General features: G+C 40.5%; 1 protein-coding gene across 3 annotated transcripts in view; it reads right to left on the bottom strand.

The window, feature by feature from the left end:
* Window positions 1–17,911, bottom strand: part of ZNF451 (zinc finger protein 451) — a 34,428-nt gene extending 16,517 nt beyond the window's left edge. The window contains exons 1-10 of one of the 3 annotated variants that reach the window (XM_012572886.5): window positions 17,772–17,911; window positions 17,030–17,113; window positions 11,283–11,366; window positions 9,974–10,099; window positions 8,555–8,666; window positions 7,837–7,987; window positions 6,345–6,471; window positions 4,812–4,965; window positions 2,761–2,908; window positions 597–2,233 (exon numbers count right to left, since the gene is read on the bottom strand). In XM_012572886.5, the coding sequence (XP_012428340.2) occupies window positions 597–2,233; window positions 2,761–2,908; window positions 4,812–4,965; window positions 6,345–6,471; window positions 7,837–7,987; window positions 8,555–8,666; window positions 9,974–10,099; window positions 11,283–11,366; window positions 17,030–17,110 (2,620 nt within the window). In that variant the 5' untranslated portion in view covers window positions 17,111–17,113; window positions 17,772–17,911. Of the gene's footprint in view, window positions 1–596; window positions 2,234–2,760; window positions 2,909–4,811; window positions 4,966–6,344; window positions 6,472–7,836; window positions 7,988–8,554; window positions 8,667–9,973; window positions 10,100–11,282; window positions 11,367–17,029; window positions 17,114–17,349; window positions 17,488–17,771 lie in introns of those variants that run through there. The other 2 variants (XM_030269484.4, XM_030269485.4) reach the window with 2 other exon arrangements.
* Between the last annotated feature and the right edge of the window lie 509 nt (window positions 17,912–18,420).

Here is an 18,420-nt window from a genome sequence, read left to right as displayed (position 1 = left end):
TCTTAATCAAAACATTATGACACCAGTAGTAACCAAGAAACACTTCCCATTTCTGAACACAAGAAAACAATACATACTGGGAATATAAATTCTCAGCTGATACTGCTTTTTGGCAGGCTAAGAAAGTTGAGATGAAGGTGATATAACAGCATTGCCCACACAGAAAGCACTATCAGGCTCATAAATATTTATATATATAAAAAAGGCAAGCTTCTTTTGAATGTGTATGATAGATCACTTTTACACTTCTAGGCATTGGATCCCTAATTGGGGTATCCTTGATGGTCCTTTTCTTTTTAACACCAAATTATGCTCCAAACTAATTTGAACACCAAATGTTTGGGTCTCAGGATTCTCACATCTGCCTTTTTGTTTGTTTTTTTTTTTTTTCCCAAGACTTCATACAAATGGCATATAACAATAAATTGTGGAGTCCGAGTTTTAGAAATTCAAGTATTGAGAATTCAGTATACTAAATTCTGAGTTCACTTATAGACTGGATATAACCAAATGGAATGTGACATGTACTGACAATGAAACAGAGTGTGTTAAGGACAGCAATACTTTTCTAATGCTGAAAGAAATTTTCTACATACTTTCACTAAGTTGTTCAGACTGTTCTAAGTCCTCATTTTTAATTTTCTTTGCCTCTATTGGGCCCTGCAGAGGAGAAGACTGTGGTCTGTCCCGAGTTTTGGATGGAGATGCTTGAAATTGTTGCCTATGAGGTTTTCTAACCACACAAGCCCCACTTGCTGAAAACTTGAATACTGTGTCTTCTGATTCTGATGCAAGACTTGACAGATCAGGTTTCTGCAATAAGCAGTGTTTCATGTGATAGTGCTGATGCGCGCTTTGAAGATCGTCAAAGTTTTTGTTGCATGCAGCACATCTAACAACATACATCACTCCCTTAGATTTGACCGACGTGTGACTCTTGAGATGACTGTTCATATCAGCAATATTCTGTGCCGTTGCAGAACACAAGCAGCATCGAAACCATAAGTCTCCTTTCTGCAGCATGGCTTTCTGACAATTCTCATGATCGTTCCTCCTGTTTATTTTGGAGATGTAAGTTGTCCGGCAACCACAGGTTAAGCGGTCTCCCTGTTCCACTGGGAGGAAATCCTCATCTTTTTTTATTGACAGTTCCATCTGCTCAGGCACAAATGTATAGTCCATGCTATGAAGCGCCTTGTAATGGGTTAGAAATTCTTCCTCTGTGTTGAAGAAGAGATTACCACAAAGGCCACAGAAATATTTAGTCTGCACCTCCTGATTATGATGCTCTTGGAAGTGCCGCTGTAGTGTTCCTACTTTCCGAAAATGATTTCTACATATGCCACATGAGTACCTGTGAAATGCATGGCTTTCTAAGGACCTGCAATGCTGCTGAACACTCTCTTCAGACTCAAACATCTCCTCACAAATGCGGCACTGCCATTTTCCCACAACAGGACCACTTTCAGGGGACAGTTCCACAGGGCCAGAAATGCAGTCTTTATCTCCACCTGCATCAGAAGCAGATGGCATAGGTTCATCTTCTACAGTTTCTTGCTCATAGTAGTAACTATGTCCACCATGAAATTCAGTTATGTGTCCCATAATATCCTCTTCTCTAAGATCTACAGAGCATGCTCTGCACCAGAGAAGAAAATTAGTCAAGTGTGCTCCTCCATGGAATCGACTCATATGCAGACGGATAATGCTTGAATTTTCAGCCAGCTTTCCACACACAGCACACTTGTGACAGATCCTATTTGCTGATAAAATGTGCTTTTCTACTGACTCTTCTGTAAAAAACTTTTGAAGGCATTCACAGAACCATGCTTTTACTTTGCAAGCACTACCTTGACTGTGGTTTGCAACTTTATCTTCATTTTTATCTTTTAAATTACTCTTCCGTTTTGAAGGACTGGACCCCATTTCACCGGAGGACTCATCTGGACTCAAATGTCTTTTAAGCAGTGGTCTTGACCGTTCCACAATGTAGCCCAAATGAGACTGATTTTTGTGTTTTCCATTGACGTGGCAGAACATCAAGATTGACTCCTCCAGTGTAGTAAAAATTCTAATGTTATGTTGAGTGGTTTGTTTGTGTTGGGTCGTCTGATTCTTATCAGCAAACAGTTCATCACAGTTCTCACAGTAACCTTTAATTTTAAATATCTCTGCAACCTGGGAGATGCTTTTCTTTGACAGTGCCATGGGCCCAGAATTACGACAACGTGTTCTAGAATGGATAAAAAAAATTAAGAGGTTATATCACCACATTTGTAAACTTTCAGATGTACTCGATATATTACCAAGTAGCTACAGCAGTAATTGCATGGAAACAGTGTGCTCTGCGTCCTTTAACCCACCTACCAGCTTGCCAACAAAACCATGCAATGTATATTTAGTCTCTGAAATTTGAAGAGAATTAGGTGCTAATTTCAAAAGCTAGCATGTAGATTGATGCTTATGTTTTTGACTGTACATTTTCAAAATCAAATGCTGCCAATTTAGAAATAGTGGACCAGCAAACAGCTTTTGTTGTTCTGTTACAGAAAATACAAAAACATTGATCATTGACATTGATCATCTTTCGGCAGTGTGGGGTAAAGTTAAGGGGGCAGGCTTTTGATTGTTTATTCAGGAAGTCTACATTCAGACGGTCCTAGCTGCCCTGAAATCCACTAGTACCACTGAAAACATGTCTGCATACCTCTCATTGATCTACGGATGTTCACATTATAAAGACAACTGCATTTCACAAACCTGAAATGAGCCGTTAATTCCATATGCGAGCGCAGTATCTTGAAGCAGGACATACACTTCACTTGGAAGGAGACCTCTTTGCACAGAGATATCAAGAGGTTCTTTGCAAAGGATGGAAAAGGTAGTGGATGGCCAGACTTCAATGCATCTGTAAAACAGAAAGGCAGAAAGTGCAACCACACGTTAGAGTTTCCTAATATAATTTCAGCTCTCTGATGACATAAGTAATTGCTACTTGTCTGTCACAGGGTTTACAATGCAAGTTAACAAATGTCAGCTGAGCAACAGTAACTGTGTAGTACTGGAAGCTGTAACTAAATCCTAAATTTTTTAAACTTCTGTAACTATCTTATACCTGAATCTGTTTGCATTTTGCTTTTTCATACTTGGTGACTGATTTTACTTCCCTTTTTCTCCTTGTACAATGCCAGGTCCATATCTCTCTTAGGAAGGTTCTTACCTTCTTCTCCTCCATCCATTACCAGCAGTCTACTCTGACTAGATAAAATTTTGTTTTTAGCCATAGAGTATTTTTTCTGAAAGAGCACGCAATTTATTTAACAAGTTCCCACATACCCTGACCATCTCTTTCTCTCTTTCCCATCCTTAATGTTAATTCTTAAATTTTTAGATGCAGGACTTTCTGTATTTCTGAGTATATATTCCACAGGTAACTCCCAGTACCAGAGAAGTAAGAAAATTCTACTGGAAAGATAATGGAAAATGGTTTACGGGTTATATATTGCTCATGTTCTGCACCTTAGCAGGCAAATTTTCGTTGATTTTTCTGTTTTAGTAAGATGTCATGATCAGTATTACGCCTTTCAGCTAACTTCACTGGCAGATCTCAGGCCATGCTGATAATTATTAATCATGAAGCTTAACTAATGCAAAGTAAAACATGGAGCACTCAGTGTTTTTGTTCTGAGGTAAGCACTCTCCATCTCTAAAGAAGAAAACACTAACTTGTGCTTTTAATCTTTTCAAGGCAAGAGCTCACCAGTAACCTTTTTTTAAAACCTATGACCTGAATTTATTAAAAGCATCTGCAGTCACCAAATTCAGAATTAATAACCTATTTGAGAATAAAAGTACATTAGAGTGACAATGCATAAGGGAAAGAATAACCATGCAGCTGACTGTCACTTCACTACATGAAGGCAGCAGTACTGACTCCAAATGCAGGGGATTCCTTCAAAGCCTGCCTTTTCTATGCTTTCTATACATTTCCTGCAGCCACTCTATGGGATGGCTACACTTATGAAGATGAGAAATAACTACAAAAATCCTTTTGGCCATGTAGGCTTGTCCAGAGAGTTATAACGTCTAAAATATGGCCACTTAGTAGTTTAGCTAACAGTGAAGTAAATGCTTTAATGCCTATTGCTTATGTCAAAAATAAAATCAGTACAGCTGTGTTGGGCATTAACCCTGTTTGTAACACCATAATCAGACAGATCTTTCCTTATTAAGCATGGTTTAGAATGTTACCAGCTCACAACATAACCAGTATTTCAGCCTTCAGAAGCCATGTAGTTTGTGCAAGCCATCAGACCAGCAGCAATGTTCCAGCTAAGCACTCTAAATTTGCAATTACATGGAGAAAACCATTCTAACAAGTATTTGCCATCAGAAATGCCAAGGACACTGACAGGAAAAACAGCCTCCAAGCACACTACAGACAGAGTAAGGGGAAGGAACTCAACAGCTACTCTGACTGGAATTGAAAAGAAATTTATGTTTTGCTCTGAGTCTCTTTCAACATGCTAAATGTAAAGTTATTACAGAAAGTAGTTGCATGGAGGATGAGAAGCTTATATGAGAGACTCAACAACATCTCATTACAGCAAGTGTGATAGAAGAATCATTTCTACACAAAAATATGAATTTCAAAGCATCACATTTAAGATCTTAAAAGAAAAATAAAAATAATTAATAACAAACTTTAAAACCTTAAGCTTTTTTACTCAGCAGAAAAATATAAGTCACTTCCTATCTTAAGGCTGAATTATCAGAAAAAATTAAAAGCAGTACACTTAGTAACAACGTACCACTCAGTTCAGAAACCTGGAGGAAGTGTTTCTTTTGCGACATATGCTGCCAACACTCATCTCTTTTGGTGAAAAGGAGGAAGCAGTTTGGGCATGCAAAACACTGAATATGCTGTGGAGGAATACTTTTTTTATGCCCATCATTTTCATTTAGCTGGAAGAGAAAATTATCTATTTAGGAAAAAAATTAAGTCAAGAAACCAGGCCCAGTTCTCATGTCCTCCCATTCCTCTCTCACTTCTGTGGTAATATTTTCACTTTTAGGTTTTCAGCTACCGCATCTGTATTTATCTACAGCCTACCCATCTGCATTTCAGCTCGCAAGACACAAGGAACTGGCCAAAGTACCACTGTCAAACCAAGCTACTCATCCACCCTTACTACACCGCCAATTTCTCCATCCCCTTCTTGCACCACTGGGAGCAAGTACCTTCCCAGGGACTATGGGCTCCAGCAATTCCTACTATTTCCTTTACCCAGGCTCTCAGAAAAAGCTCCCTGTGTCAATAAAGCAGCTGTTTTACCTCATGTCAGCTCTCCTCTAATCTTGCTAACCTCTAACTCCCCAAAATGCTGCTCTTCAGAGTAGCCCTAAAGGTCTATCTTCTGTAGAAGTCAACTCCTTCCACCTGCTTTGCCTTCTACATCAACCTCAGAGCTCTGCCTTCAGGGCAAAAATTCTTTAGTTCTGCTTCTGATATTTTTGCTTGCTTCTTTCTACATCACTCCAAGAATCTTCTAGAGCTTTGATTAGGATTATTCCCCCATGCTTTACACATCAGAGTAATCCCATCTTCTCGCTATCTGCAGGAGACACTCATTGCCTTTCCCCCACCTTGCCTGCTACTCCTGCTAATGTCCCTGAACACATGAGAGGCACACAACTTTGAAGCAATGGAAAAAGTGCAGAGACACACTACAGTGCAGTCTTTCAGCTGCACTGATAATTAGTCAGGTATGACTAATTATCAAGTTATTACTACAAGCAAAATTTAGTCTGACTTCTAGAAAGTCTAACACTTCCCCAGATTTAATGCAGCTTCTGAAGACTTGGCAAGAATACTTGTTGTCAAAACACCCAATTTTGAAAATGCTATTCACTATCCAATTCTACATCAGACTGCTTAAATAAACCCCCCCCAATCTTCTTTTGGTTGCTTCTCTTTGCTGTCAAGTTATTTCACCATAATTTCCTGCCTTTCACAGTTTTGGAAATGCAAAAAAAAAAGGAAGTATTAACAACACCAATAGATGGACAAGAGTTCAAGACAGAACTATGGTTGTCTTGAAAGCATAACAAAAAGTACAACCTACTGGTCACATCTAAAGGGAATACTGTCAGGCTACACCAGGTGTTAGAAACATAGCAGAATCAGAGAAAACAGTCTTAAAGAGTAAAACAGAGAAGAGAGAAAGAGGGCTAAAGAAAAAAAAAACAAACCAAAAAACCCCACACAAAATCAATGCATAATTTTAAGTCTTAAACCCTCTGCTACATTTTGTCAGGAGAGTTATTTATCCTTATGCTCTTGCCTTAGATAAAAGATGATCACTGTACTGCTGAGAGGTTGAAAATCTTTCACAGCATATCACACAGGCAAAAGCACTATGTGGGGGTCCATGTAATGTGACTGTTGGGTCACAAGGAGAATGATCAAACCTGGAGAAGAAGAAATAATTAGCAAACTAGTCCCCTGTAAATAGTCACATAGCTTATTTTTTAATGGGAACAATTCTGTCCTTTGAAGCTATCAGACCCCATATCTAACCAATCAAAACAATAAACTAAGCTAAAAATCACCTATCTAACCTATCTAAACTATTAAAATTCCTTACTTCTATCATGAAATGTATCAGTTGAAGTGTCCTGCACAGAGATGATTCTCCCTGCAGGTTACATGTTAAAACAGCCACTCTGGAGAGAGATCATACTGCTTTTAAATTTCCTACATAGACATTTTAATAATTTATTTATTTTTATCTCCCTGTACTAGTTCTGGTTGGGATAGAGTTCATTTTTTGTAGCACCTTGCATGGTTGCTGTGTTTTGGATTTATGAACAACAGTGTTAATGGCACAGGGAATTTTTAGTTATTGCTGAGCAGTGCTTGCAGAGTGTCAAGGTCTATATTTTTCAGATTGTCCCACCAGGAAGATGTTGGGAGACACAGCTGAGACAACTGACCTCAAACGGCCAAATGGACATCCCACAGCACAGACATGCTCAGCAAAGAAAGCTAGGTGGAGGAGGAAGGAGATAGTTGGGAAGATAAATGCCATCATTCCAAGTAACTATCACACGCGATAGAGCCTCTGCTTGTCAATTCCTTAATTTGCTTCGCATGTGTGTGCAGCTTTTGCTTTACTGATTAAACTGTTTTTTACCTCAGCCCAGAGTTTTCTCACCTTTACCCTACATCCCACCAGGGTGAGTGAGTGAGCAGCTGTGTAGGGCTCAGCTGCCTATGGGGGTTAACCCATGACACTCTCCTCAACATCTCACCATCCTGCCTACACACACCTTCAGTATAAAAAGGCAGTACCTGCTGGAACTGAACAGAGACACACTGAATACTGACTAGCAAGATCAGCTATGAACACACAGCCTGTAGCTTTTGTTCCTCTTACCCTGCATTACAGGCTTTTCTTTTTATCTTACCATCAACATGTGTAAGTTGGCCATTTGGTTTATTTCAAGTTTGGACAAAGATACAACTAAACTGGAGTACAGAAATCTAACTTCTCAAAAAAACTCAGATATTAAAAAATGCTCAACAAGAGGAAGACATCAGTTCTGAATGAAAAAAACAAACCACACACACCAAGTGAAAAACGAAACTAAATCATCCAAAAAAAAAACCCCATGAAGCTAGTCTGCACAAATTGTAACATATTAACTGGTTCTCAAAATGGAGCTTTGTCAGTACAGGCAGTCTGAAGAAGACTTGATGCTGACGTCCTAAGTTAGAGCACATCCTTTCATTATTATTCCTTGCACTGAATTCTTGCAATGTTACCTCCTTACCTTTGAAGGTGACCTAGAAGAAGATGTACATTATCAAACTGTCTGTTGCAATGCATCACAGGACAACATTTGGGACTGCTGTTGACTCGAGTCTGACCTGTCCTCTTAAAAATAGCCCTTCTTCCACCGTTAACAGAGCCTGGTTTCAGACCTGTGTTCCAAAACAAAGTACTTAACCAGAACCTCAATTAGAGGCTTAAGAAAACAAGTAACACACAAGCCCTAAAACATTCCAGAATCAAATTGTAGTGATTCTTAAAAGCAAACTAACAATCTACTCACTACCCTTCAATCCTACTACAGTAAGTCTGCTCTTTCACTGTCTCTTCAATTCCCAGTAGTGCAACTTTTCAAACAGTTTGACACCCTTCCTCCAGGTCCTCCAGACGGTATTTCAAATTCATTAAACATTGTGAAGTTACACTTACTTACACTTTCCTAAGCAGCAGCTCAACCGTAGTATTTTTTCTTCCTAGCAACTTGGCTTATAAAAAATTTAGACTTTGTATCTTGAATTTTCTAAGTAGCAAAGCTTTACAAGTATAGCCTTCTTGGAAATTAACATTTAGAAACTTTCAAACCATATGCTCTAGCAAAATTAATATTGTAGGATTTGGTTATGCACAAGGCACCTGCAAGCTCAATACAACTTTCACATGTTCTACTCTGTAATGCAGGACTTAGAAACCATCACTCAAACTTAGGTTTCTACTCTTACCTGGCATTTTTAACCACTGGTCCACACATAACCTTGCAGCTTCTGTATCACTGTGTCCCCGAATAAATTCTAGTTCTTGCAACCCGTGAGCATATTGGTAATCAACTTTCTCCTAAGGGAAAAAACATACCAGACAGTGTTGTGATCAAATTGAAAGAATAAAAGAAAAAGAGAAAAAAGTATGTATCTCAAAATTTACATATGGGTTCCTAAAAAACACATCCATAAAAAACTAAGTGAGGGGAAAAAAATTCTTACAACTCAAGTGACTTTTATTTAATACAATAAAAATGGAATGTAATAGAAAAAAAAAAAAGAAAATAAAAAGGCACTTTCACTTTGAAGACTAAATTTAAGTCTGCAGATTCCATTACCTGATGAAGAATGAAGAGCCAACCAGGAGGAAAATATTCATATTTAACAAAAGGATCTTTTAGCCTTCATTCTCAAGCTGCTTTAAAAGCTACACAGTTACCTCTGACTGGACTTTACAGTTGAAAAACTGTATGTGAAGACACAAACAGATTGCCAAATTCAAAGTGGAAGAGACAGAAGGGGGATGTAGGCCTCCAGACTTCAAGGCTACCTTGGACTCTATCTAATCTAGCCTTTTACTCTGTTGTACTACAGTTGAATAGTTTACCACAGACTGCAACAAGCCACAACTATAGTAGAATTATGTTATTTTAAAAGCCTTTAACAATGTTGAGAAAATTGGGCTGGGAAGTCAGCACATTTTGCCAACTCTGGATTTACATTTATCCCTGTTCTATTCCATCAAGTTGTTGTAACCCTATTCCTTCAAGACATCCAGCTCCCACTGAGAGCAGTCCTACCATTATGCCCACTGACTGGATCTCCCAGTTTGTAATAAAAGTAAAAAGTACATTCTTTTCAAACGGCTGCAAAGTGCAACTAACAGGACTCAACTTTAAAATTATGTCTTAAACACTTAAATTTTTTTTCCCATTATGAAATACTACCTGATACAGATTTAAGGCAGCAAAGTGTTTCCCAAAAATCTCAGACAAAAGCAGATAAATAGGAAGGCTTGCTGCATGGTGGTTTGTAATAACTGTTAGTTTTCAATTAACTGCAATATTAGAATATCAGAATAATTGATACTAAGGTTCATTTGCTATCTCTAGAAACAAGAGAAGTAGTATTTGCCATTGGTTTTCTTTCATTTAATTTTCCCCCTTAGAAACTGCAATAAGACTAGAAAATTGATCAGTTAAAAGCCACTGAAAAGATAAAGTCCATGTAGTGCTTCACATGAGGCCCCAGGAGTAAAAGTCTAGTTGCTACTTCCAGGTATACCTCACCAATTTTTTTATTTAATTAGTAGGGAAAACAAAGATATTTGTGACTAAAAGGCCTTTATTATGCAATTCTTCCAAAATAAAACACATCAGATACCTTAAAGGCTTTGTTTTTCTCTTCTTTTTGCTGTTTCTCTACTTCAACATGGCGTGCCAGACGATCCAGGGTTGATGCAACTCGTTCCTTCTGATAGTCAACGTGATCCTTACGCTTAGTATTTCTCTACAATTGGAAGGTTAAAGTCTTATTTGGTGATTGTTATGTAACAGACACTAATACAATGAAAAGTGGTGCCCAAGCATCACAACATAATTCAGTAAATATACTCTTAGCCTAAGTTCCATGAGCTACCTTGTACCTTTCTCTTCCAGCATCTGTAGCTTCTGTTAAAAAAACAAAAACAATCCTCCCCTCCACATATTCAAGGCAATTCAACATAAACATTAGCCTCACCATGCAGTAGAGGAACATGCATGATTGTGCTGAGTGTCCTAGAAGTCACCAAATAAATGAAAACTTAAGTTCTTCCAAGTAAACAAAATCCCTCCTGACTTCAAAGCCAACATGCAGCCCATCTAAAAAATCTGAAAACTGTTATCATTCTTGCCCTAACGCTGCCCACTGTCTTCAAAAAGGCAGATAATGAGCTTTTTCTAGCCTTAGGGATAGACCACATACTGTAGTTTCCTCTTGTTACAGTCAGCTCTAGTAATGATCCCTGTAATGACAGCCTGTGCATGTACAGAAGATCACCTTTCCTTAAGAATCAGGTTTATTATAAACATCCTCTGCTGCAACACACAAAAAACAAAAGTCAAAATACAGCCACTGCTGCCAAAATCAACTCTAGTAGGGTCTCTCATTGTCCCTTTCAAAGGCCTTGCAGAGCAGACAAAATCAGCTTGGGGGATAGATAAACTGATGAGCCTGCTTCTGACTTGTACATTCTTAGAATGGATTAGGAAGGATTACGCTGAGCTAAACCCAGACTGTCACTGGAATAAGGTCATTCAATCCATAAAGTGTTCCTAAAAAGTTATTTTAGAAAGAAAAGGCCTTGTAGTAGACCAGGTATATTTTCAGGATAGAAACTGGACACCCCAACTTCCAAGGCTGCATGTAAAGTGACATTTTATTTCCATACACTTGTTCAGATGACTGAAAGACAAATACAAGTACCAAGTCATTTCAAGGCAGAAAAAATGGCTGTGGAAAAAGTTAAGTATTCTTGCTTTTCACTCAACAGCAAGTAGAAAAATCAAAATATTTCAATACTGGTTATTTAGTACTTGTTAAAAATACATCTAACAAGGCTTTTGTGAAGAGTAACATGATAGGAAAAATACAGAAGACCAATTATTTTATTCAGCCAAGATGTTCTAAAATACATTACAATATTACTCACATGAAAATAAGAACTGCTGTTAGGTTCTTCGTCCTCACTGCTGACAAGATCAATGCATTCAAGGACAGGCCTTAAAGGTCCTTCCTGGAAAAAAAAGTGTCAAAAACACTCACACAAAAGTATTAAATTGTCTTCCTTAGAGATAAAATGTACCATCTCTTCCATATACTGGCATATATCTCTTCAAGGTATCAACAACCAACTATGTAGGGCAAGCTAGAAAGACCTACTGCCTCATGATGAGTAGCAGAGAGAAAAGCAGCATGGAATCTCCTCTGTTGCTCTTAATGAATCTCATTCTTTACATTCTTCCACCTTTCAAGGCAGTAAAGCTGTTCAGCTGGCCAGGCATGAACAGTCCTTTGTCTCACTGGGGAGAAGAGGGATGAAATCTTCCACAGATGACAAAAGCTTCTATGAATCAAGCTGCCAGCCTCCAATTACCCACAAAGAGTAACTCTTTATGATTAAATAAAGACAACATGATTTTCTAAATGAAATAGGAAAAAAAAAATCCAGATGCAAAAAAATGCAGATTTGCTTCTGTAGACACTAACAGTCTCTGCAATGCTTTTAAGAAATTAAACCTTCCTTAAACAGGTGTTAGCAAGTAAGAGTTCAAAGACACACTGACCATCTGACTGTCTAATCAGTTCAATAATGTGTTTTGAAATGTTCAGCTCTGATCCTAACAGCTTCATCAAGGGCAGAGATTTTTCTTATTTGTGTTCACTTACTCTCAGGGCTCAACAACTAATGAAAATGCAAAAAGCTGACAGCTGAAATGCAGAGTAACTTGCTTTCGAACCTAGAAGATCAAGTGATCAAAACAATAAATTTAACACAAGTAGGATCACACTTGTTTAAATGTTTTCTGTGCACATGAAATATCCTTTTTCCTTTCAAAATCTGTGCCTTTTTCTATGCAATTTTTGTGTACTGTTTACCTCCATACAAAACAAGCCCCAAAGTGAAAGTTATGAGAGTTTTAATTACTTTGTTTTCCAGATGGTTCATTAAATAGTAATGCAAAGATGGTGCCAACCCTGAGAATCCCTCACTATAAGAGAATTAAGAAGCTGAGGATCAGAGAGATTCATCCTACCTTTTGTAAATTCCCCACTGGATGAGTGGGGGAGTAAATCTTGACAACAGTCTGCAATTTCAAAAAAGCAGTATGGACAAGTTCTCCTTGAAAAGCTGAAAGCTGGGGCCTCCCTAACTGACTATAGCGACATACTTGGCACCCAGAAAGACATAAAAGTATTTGTATGTACCAGCACTAAGATATGCTTAACTCTTCACATCTGATCAGCAGATCCTTCACACTTGAAGAAAAAAAAAAAAAAAAGCAAATAAAAAAAACGCCCAATGCCCTCCTCCAAAAAAGCAAGCAACCAAAACCAAAACAACCAACCTAAAAATATCCCCCAAACGCCCAACATGATCCACTTCTACATTACTTCCCTAAAGAATCCTCAAAAGCCATTCTTCTCACAAACCAACAGCCATGCCACTGAGCAACAAACAAACAACAGTAACTTCTGTGAGCAGAAGAATTTCTAGGTTTTTAATTCTCCAGACAGCTGTGGCATCTCTGCTGTTATTCACAGCTTTGCCTGGAAGATCAACAGAACTGTAATTTCACTATGCTACGCAAAATACTCAGTTTAACTGTTAATACAATCATATTTGTTTAACTGGTGACTGGTAAATTAATGAAAAACTGGTGACTGAAGAGGAATGAAGCCTCATGGATATCCAAGGAGAGTTTTTTCTCAAGGAGTTCTGTGAAACTCAGTTTTATCCCAAAGTTTTCTCTGAAACCCCTCAATAGTGGTTTCTCTTTCATGCCCTTCCTCATTTCACTCCATCTGTGGGTGATCTGGCCTAGCTAACAGACACCTTGTCCACTGACACCAAGCAAGGTGTTTTGTTTGTTTTAGCTTTATGTGCATTCAGACCAAATGCCCACTTTACTTAAACAGCACAAATAAACTTCTGCATAAATATACACAAACTAGCATACAGAAAAAATGAATCTAGCTTTCATGTTTGTGACCAAAAACTTTGACAAATAATTATGTGAGCATAATTGTGTATACACATGCAAAAATATTACTATCACAGAACAAGTTAACATTAAAGTAAATTTTTAAAAATTAACACAAGTTGTACTATTTGTACTCTAAATCTCTGTCCCAGCAGACTTCCAACTTCTAAAAGCTGGAAGTTAACTTTTAAAAGTTGGACTGCTAAGAACTGACCAACATTGTGAACCAACACACACTTAATAAATTTTGACTTTATAATCTAGCAAATAGAGAAATTCAAGTCCCTGGCTGACTTTGGATGGGTGCAGAAATAAGAGTTGCTTCCTAACACCACTACCATTTTATTCAGTTCCTGCTGTGATACAATTAAAAGCCAGAGAGACAAAAATTTCCTTCTAAAAATCCAATATTTAACACCACAGAGGTAAAGGAAGCAAAATCTTATATTGGTAGCTACCATGTTTTAGTGCATTACTTGATTTGGTATAGTAACTAATTCTCCTCTAAGTCCAATGCTCTTGGTGCCAACTATGGCAACTTGAATTATCTATTTGATCACAGGGCATTACAATTGTGAATTTCTTCACTCTTGCCTTATCTGTCCCAAGTAAGCAAAATGGGGACAAGATCATCCTATGTTAAGAATACAGGAGTAACAGCTTGCACTGTAGATTAAATTGTATTTGTCTGGTTGTATGTAAAGCCTAAAGTGTAATAATTTTAAATGGACAAAATATGTTTTGTGGAATATGTGGAAAATTATGGAAGAATAATTTTAAGTTTTTTTTGAATGAGGGTGATTCAGACTACAAAAGCTGAAAATCTCTGGCAGCAGCAGATTGACAAGAAGTCCTCATCTGATGGAGCAAAAGCACAGTCCCACAGTATGAATTCAAACACCCTAGTACAAGTGAATAACATAGGAAAAAATCACCCCAAAACCACAAAGAAAAACTGATCAAAGAAACAAAAAACCCACACCAGTTGACTACATCTGACTGTCAAGAAGAAAATAGAAAAAGGAAGAAAAACACAGATCACATGGCCTACAGCTAGCTGCTTGTTATCTATCAAAATGAGCACAGGTTGGGACACCCCAGAAGCTTCTCTAATTCAATTTATACAGTACCACCTTGTACACTGGGTTTTAAAGACATGTAGATAATCAGGAGGCAACCATCCATAATACTTAAGAAAAGTGTAAGTTTCCAGTCATACACATTATTATACAGAAATGATGATCTAAAGCTTGCAAGCAGTCTAGAAATCCTTTTGTAAAGTCCAAAGTCACCTTCACTCAGAGGAGCAAATGCTGATACTAGGTGATGGCCAGGGTCGCACACCTTTCCCCTCATACTCATCAATTACAATAGTAAGCCACTCACCCCAGGATATAAATCCTACAAAAAATTAAGCAGAGTCATCTTCCTATATATAGCAGCCTTGGAAGCACTAGTCACTGGGACCACAAAGGATTCCTAAAGGTAGCTGGAAGTGTTGATTTTAGTTTCTTTGTTTCAGTTCTCTTTCAGTTACTGCTCTTGGTGCTCCAGCAGCCCTTCAATCCTTACACTTTCTAAGCTATACTAGCTTCCTTGTTCATTCATTGCCCAGTTTGAAGAAAATGAAGCTTATTCAGTCATGATCACAGAATGATAGAAGGGTTTGGGTTTGGAAGATCATCTTGTCCCAACCTCCCAACCCCCCTGCCATAGGCAGGGACATATTCTACTATACCAGACTACTCAAAGCTCCCTCCAACCCAGCCCTTGAACACTCCCAGGAATGGGGGGCATCCAGAACTTACCTGGGCAACCTGTTCCAGTGCCTCACCACCCTCACAGAAAACATTTTCTTCCTAATATCTAATCTAAACATACTCTTAGTCTGTCCTCTCACTATATGCTCTTGTTAGAAACCCCTCTCCATCTTTTCTGTAGGCTCCCTCCAGGGGCTGGAAAGCTGCAATTAGGTCATCCTGAAGCCTTCTCTTTTCCAGACTATACAATCCCAATTCTCTTTGTTCTTTCTCACAGGAGAGGTGCTCCACCCCTCTCATCATCTTGGTGTCCCTCCTCCGCACTCATTCCAACAGACTGATCTCCTTCCTATGCTGAGGACCCCAGAGCTGGATGCAGGTGGGGTCTCACCAGAGACTGCAGCAGGAGCACTGCAGCAGGATCCTCTCCCTCGCCCTGCTAGCCATGATGCTTTTGGCACAGCCCAGGACACACTCGAACTTCTGGGCTGCAGGCACACATTGCCAGCTCATCCACCAACAACTCAAAGTCCTCCTCTGCAGATGCACATGAATACTTGTGTGTATATAATGAACTTTGAACTCAATCAATTTTGCCTAAAACAACCAAAATATTAAGACAGCTCAGAAATAACAAACTGCTTATAATTTTTGCAAAAAAATCCCTATCCTTCATACCAGAGCTCCTAAATTCTTCTGATTAAAGCTGAAGTTCAACATACAGACTTTTTCTGCAAATACCATACAAAATGGGGGGGGGAATCTAGTAATTCTTCAGCATATTGTTAAAAAATGGGACAAATCTACAAAAAAAACAGCCACTAAAAATACTGGCATCATTGAATCACTTAGCAACATGACTTGTTCCTTCAAGAAAAACATCTTTAGATGTGTAGATGTTGCTCCTAGGGACATGGTTTCGTGCTGGGTTAATGGCTGGACTCAATGATTGTTGTATTGTGTTTTTATATTTCTGTAACAGTTCTGTAATGGTTTGTCCCTCCACCCCCCACTTTCTCCCAGTGTTTCCACCCCGAGTTTTCCTGCCGTTCTCTCAGTGCCAATCTCCCTGAGAATGCTTAGTCACTTCCCCCTCCCCTCCCTGGTACGGGATCCATCACTCTCGGCTCCCCATCCCATTGTTCCCGAATCTTCTATCAGAGCCTGGATTAAACCAGAAACTGTTTCCCCAGCCTTGAGTCATGTCCCTCATTATCTCCTCCAAACGCCGCCTCTCCTCCAAACAAGACAGGCAGTGTGACTTTCTGCCTTAGCTGCTCCCCAACTCTCCTCGAGACACAGGGGAGTGACCCCCGCAGCAGACTGTGCCTCTGCCAGGGGGCTTCAGCTTTGCACGGCAGCAAATGATCTTAATGGTCTTTTCCAACCTAAACAATTCTATAATTCCATGTAATCCTGCCATCCAGCACCACTTCAACGATGCCATATTGAGGCCAGAACACAGACAGCATGAAAGACATTCTGCTTCTCTTGGATATTCAACAAATACAAGTGTCTCATGGTCACATAAAGCATGCCAGCATTAGACTAAGTGTTGTACAATAGAGTGCCTCACAATTTGAAAGGATTGTTTAAGGCCTCTAACCTAGTATTTCCTTCCTCTTCTACATTGAGTACAGAGATTTCAACATTGATTTGCAGAATGAGCAGTGCTTTATGACCACATTTTCTCTACAGAACCAATGACAACATCTTACACCCTTCCAAGAAAGGGCATATAAACCTTTAAGATGGAGTTGTATCTGCCATAAACATTCACAAATGAAATTATCTTTATATTCATGAGTAATGCTTTACATCAAAAGATAATCATCATCAACAGAGTCAATGAAGACCCCTCTCCTGTTTACTGGACTACTGAAAGTGTATTTTTTTACAACAAGCAGTGTATTTCCAGTACAAGGTCTACTTACTCCAATGAACTCAATCTCATCTTCACTTCCCGAAGCTGGTGATTTACTCTTGTGAAGGCTGTCAGAGTTATGAGATTCCATTATCTAAACAGAAACAAAATATACTATATAATTTCACTTTTTAAGTTTCATTTAACTATACAGCATTTTCCATTTTATGCTTTATTTGGCTTTGCAGTCTATCTGTATTCAACAAGTCTATCATTCACTCCCAATTACCAGTGACACCACAATGGTGATAAACGACTCTGACTCGAATCACGCTACTCTATTTTTCTAAATACGCAAAACATGGTTTTATCTACAAAGCATGCCAATACCTACACTCCTCCAGCAGCCGTAGCTGCAGTGTAGCAACCCAAGGACATGCCTGAACCTGAAACCCCAGCAAGAGCCGAGACCCGAGCTCCAGCCTAGCGGACCGACGAGCCGAGGCCGGCCCGTATCAGCTGCGGGCAAGCTCGGGCGTTTTCAGCAGCTGCGGCTGCTCTGGGCCGCTCTGGGACCGCGGCACAGGGCTGAGCTTCCTGCTCCAAAGCAACGCCGGGGGCTGCGCTGCTGACTCACGCCCCCGCCCCGCAGGGCCCAGGGCGCACGGCTCCGCACGGCTCCGCGGGCTCCGCACGGCTCCGCGGGCTCCGCACGCCGCGCTGCCCGCGCTGCCCGAGCTGCGGCTCGCCGGGCCCCGCCGCGACCGCTGCGCTGCAACCGCCGGCCCGCGGCCCGCCCCGGCCCCGCTCACCCGCCGGGCCCCGCGGGCAGCACAGGCCCGACCCGCCGCGTCCCCGCTTCCCCTGCGGCCCGGGGGCGGGGCCAGGGCGCGGCACGGCTCGCCGGGAGCGGGAGGTGCCGCCGCCGCGCCCCGCGTTCCCCATGGCAGTGCCGGCGCTACCGCGGCAGCACCATGGCGCGGCCTCACGGGCCGGCGCTCCGGGCTCCTTCCTTCTTCTGGGCCCTCTCCTTCTTCCGTTCTCCCCTCGTCCGCCTTCAGATGGGCTGCATCGAGTTCCGGCCCGGAGCGGGAAAAGCCGCACTCCGCTTCCGGGGAGGAGGAGGAAGAGGAGGAGGAGGAAGGGCGGCTATTGGGGCTGGCAGCCGAGGGGCGGGAAGGCGGCAAAATCGCCTCTCCGGGCCGGGCCGCCGTGCCGCTGCCGCTGCCGCGCTGTGCCTGCTCAGCCGGCCGGCCTCAGCCACCTCACACGGTGCTCGGTCCAGCCCGGGCATCTGCCAAGGTCCTTCGCGAAAATCTTGCGGGAGGCGATGTTGCCAAGGGCAATGGTGAAGTCCAGATACACAATGGTCGTTGCTCCACTCATCTACCAGGGAAGTCAATTTATCACACAAGTTTGTCAGTCTGGTCAAGCCTGGTTTCCCCTTGGTAAAGCCATACT

The sequence above is a fragment of the Taeniopygia guttata genome, chromosome 3 (genome assembly GCF_048771995.1).
Source record: "Taeniopygia guttata chromosome 3, bTaeGut7.mat, whole genome shotgun sequence".
NCBI lineage: Eukaryota > Metazoa > Chordata > Aves > Passeriformes > Estrildidae > Taeniopygia > Taeniopygia guttata.
The sequence above is the reverse complement of the archived record's forward strand: the minus strand, read 5'-3'. Positions and strand labels throughout refer to the sequence as shown.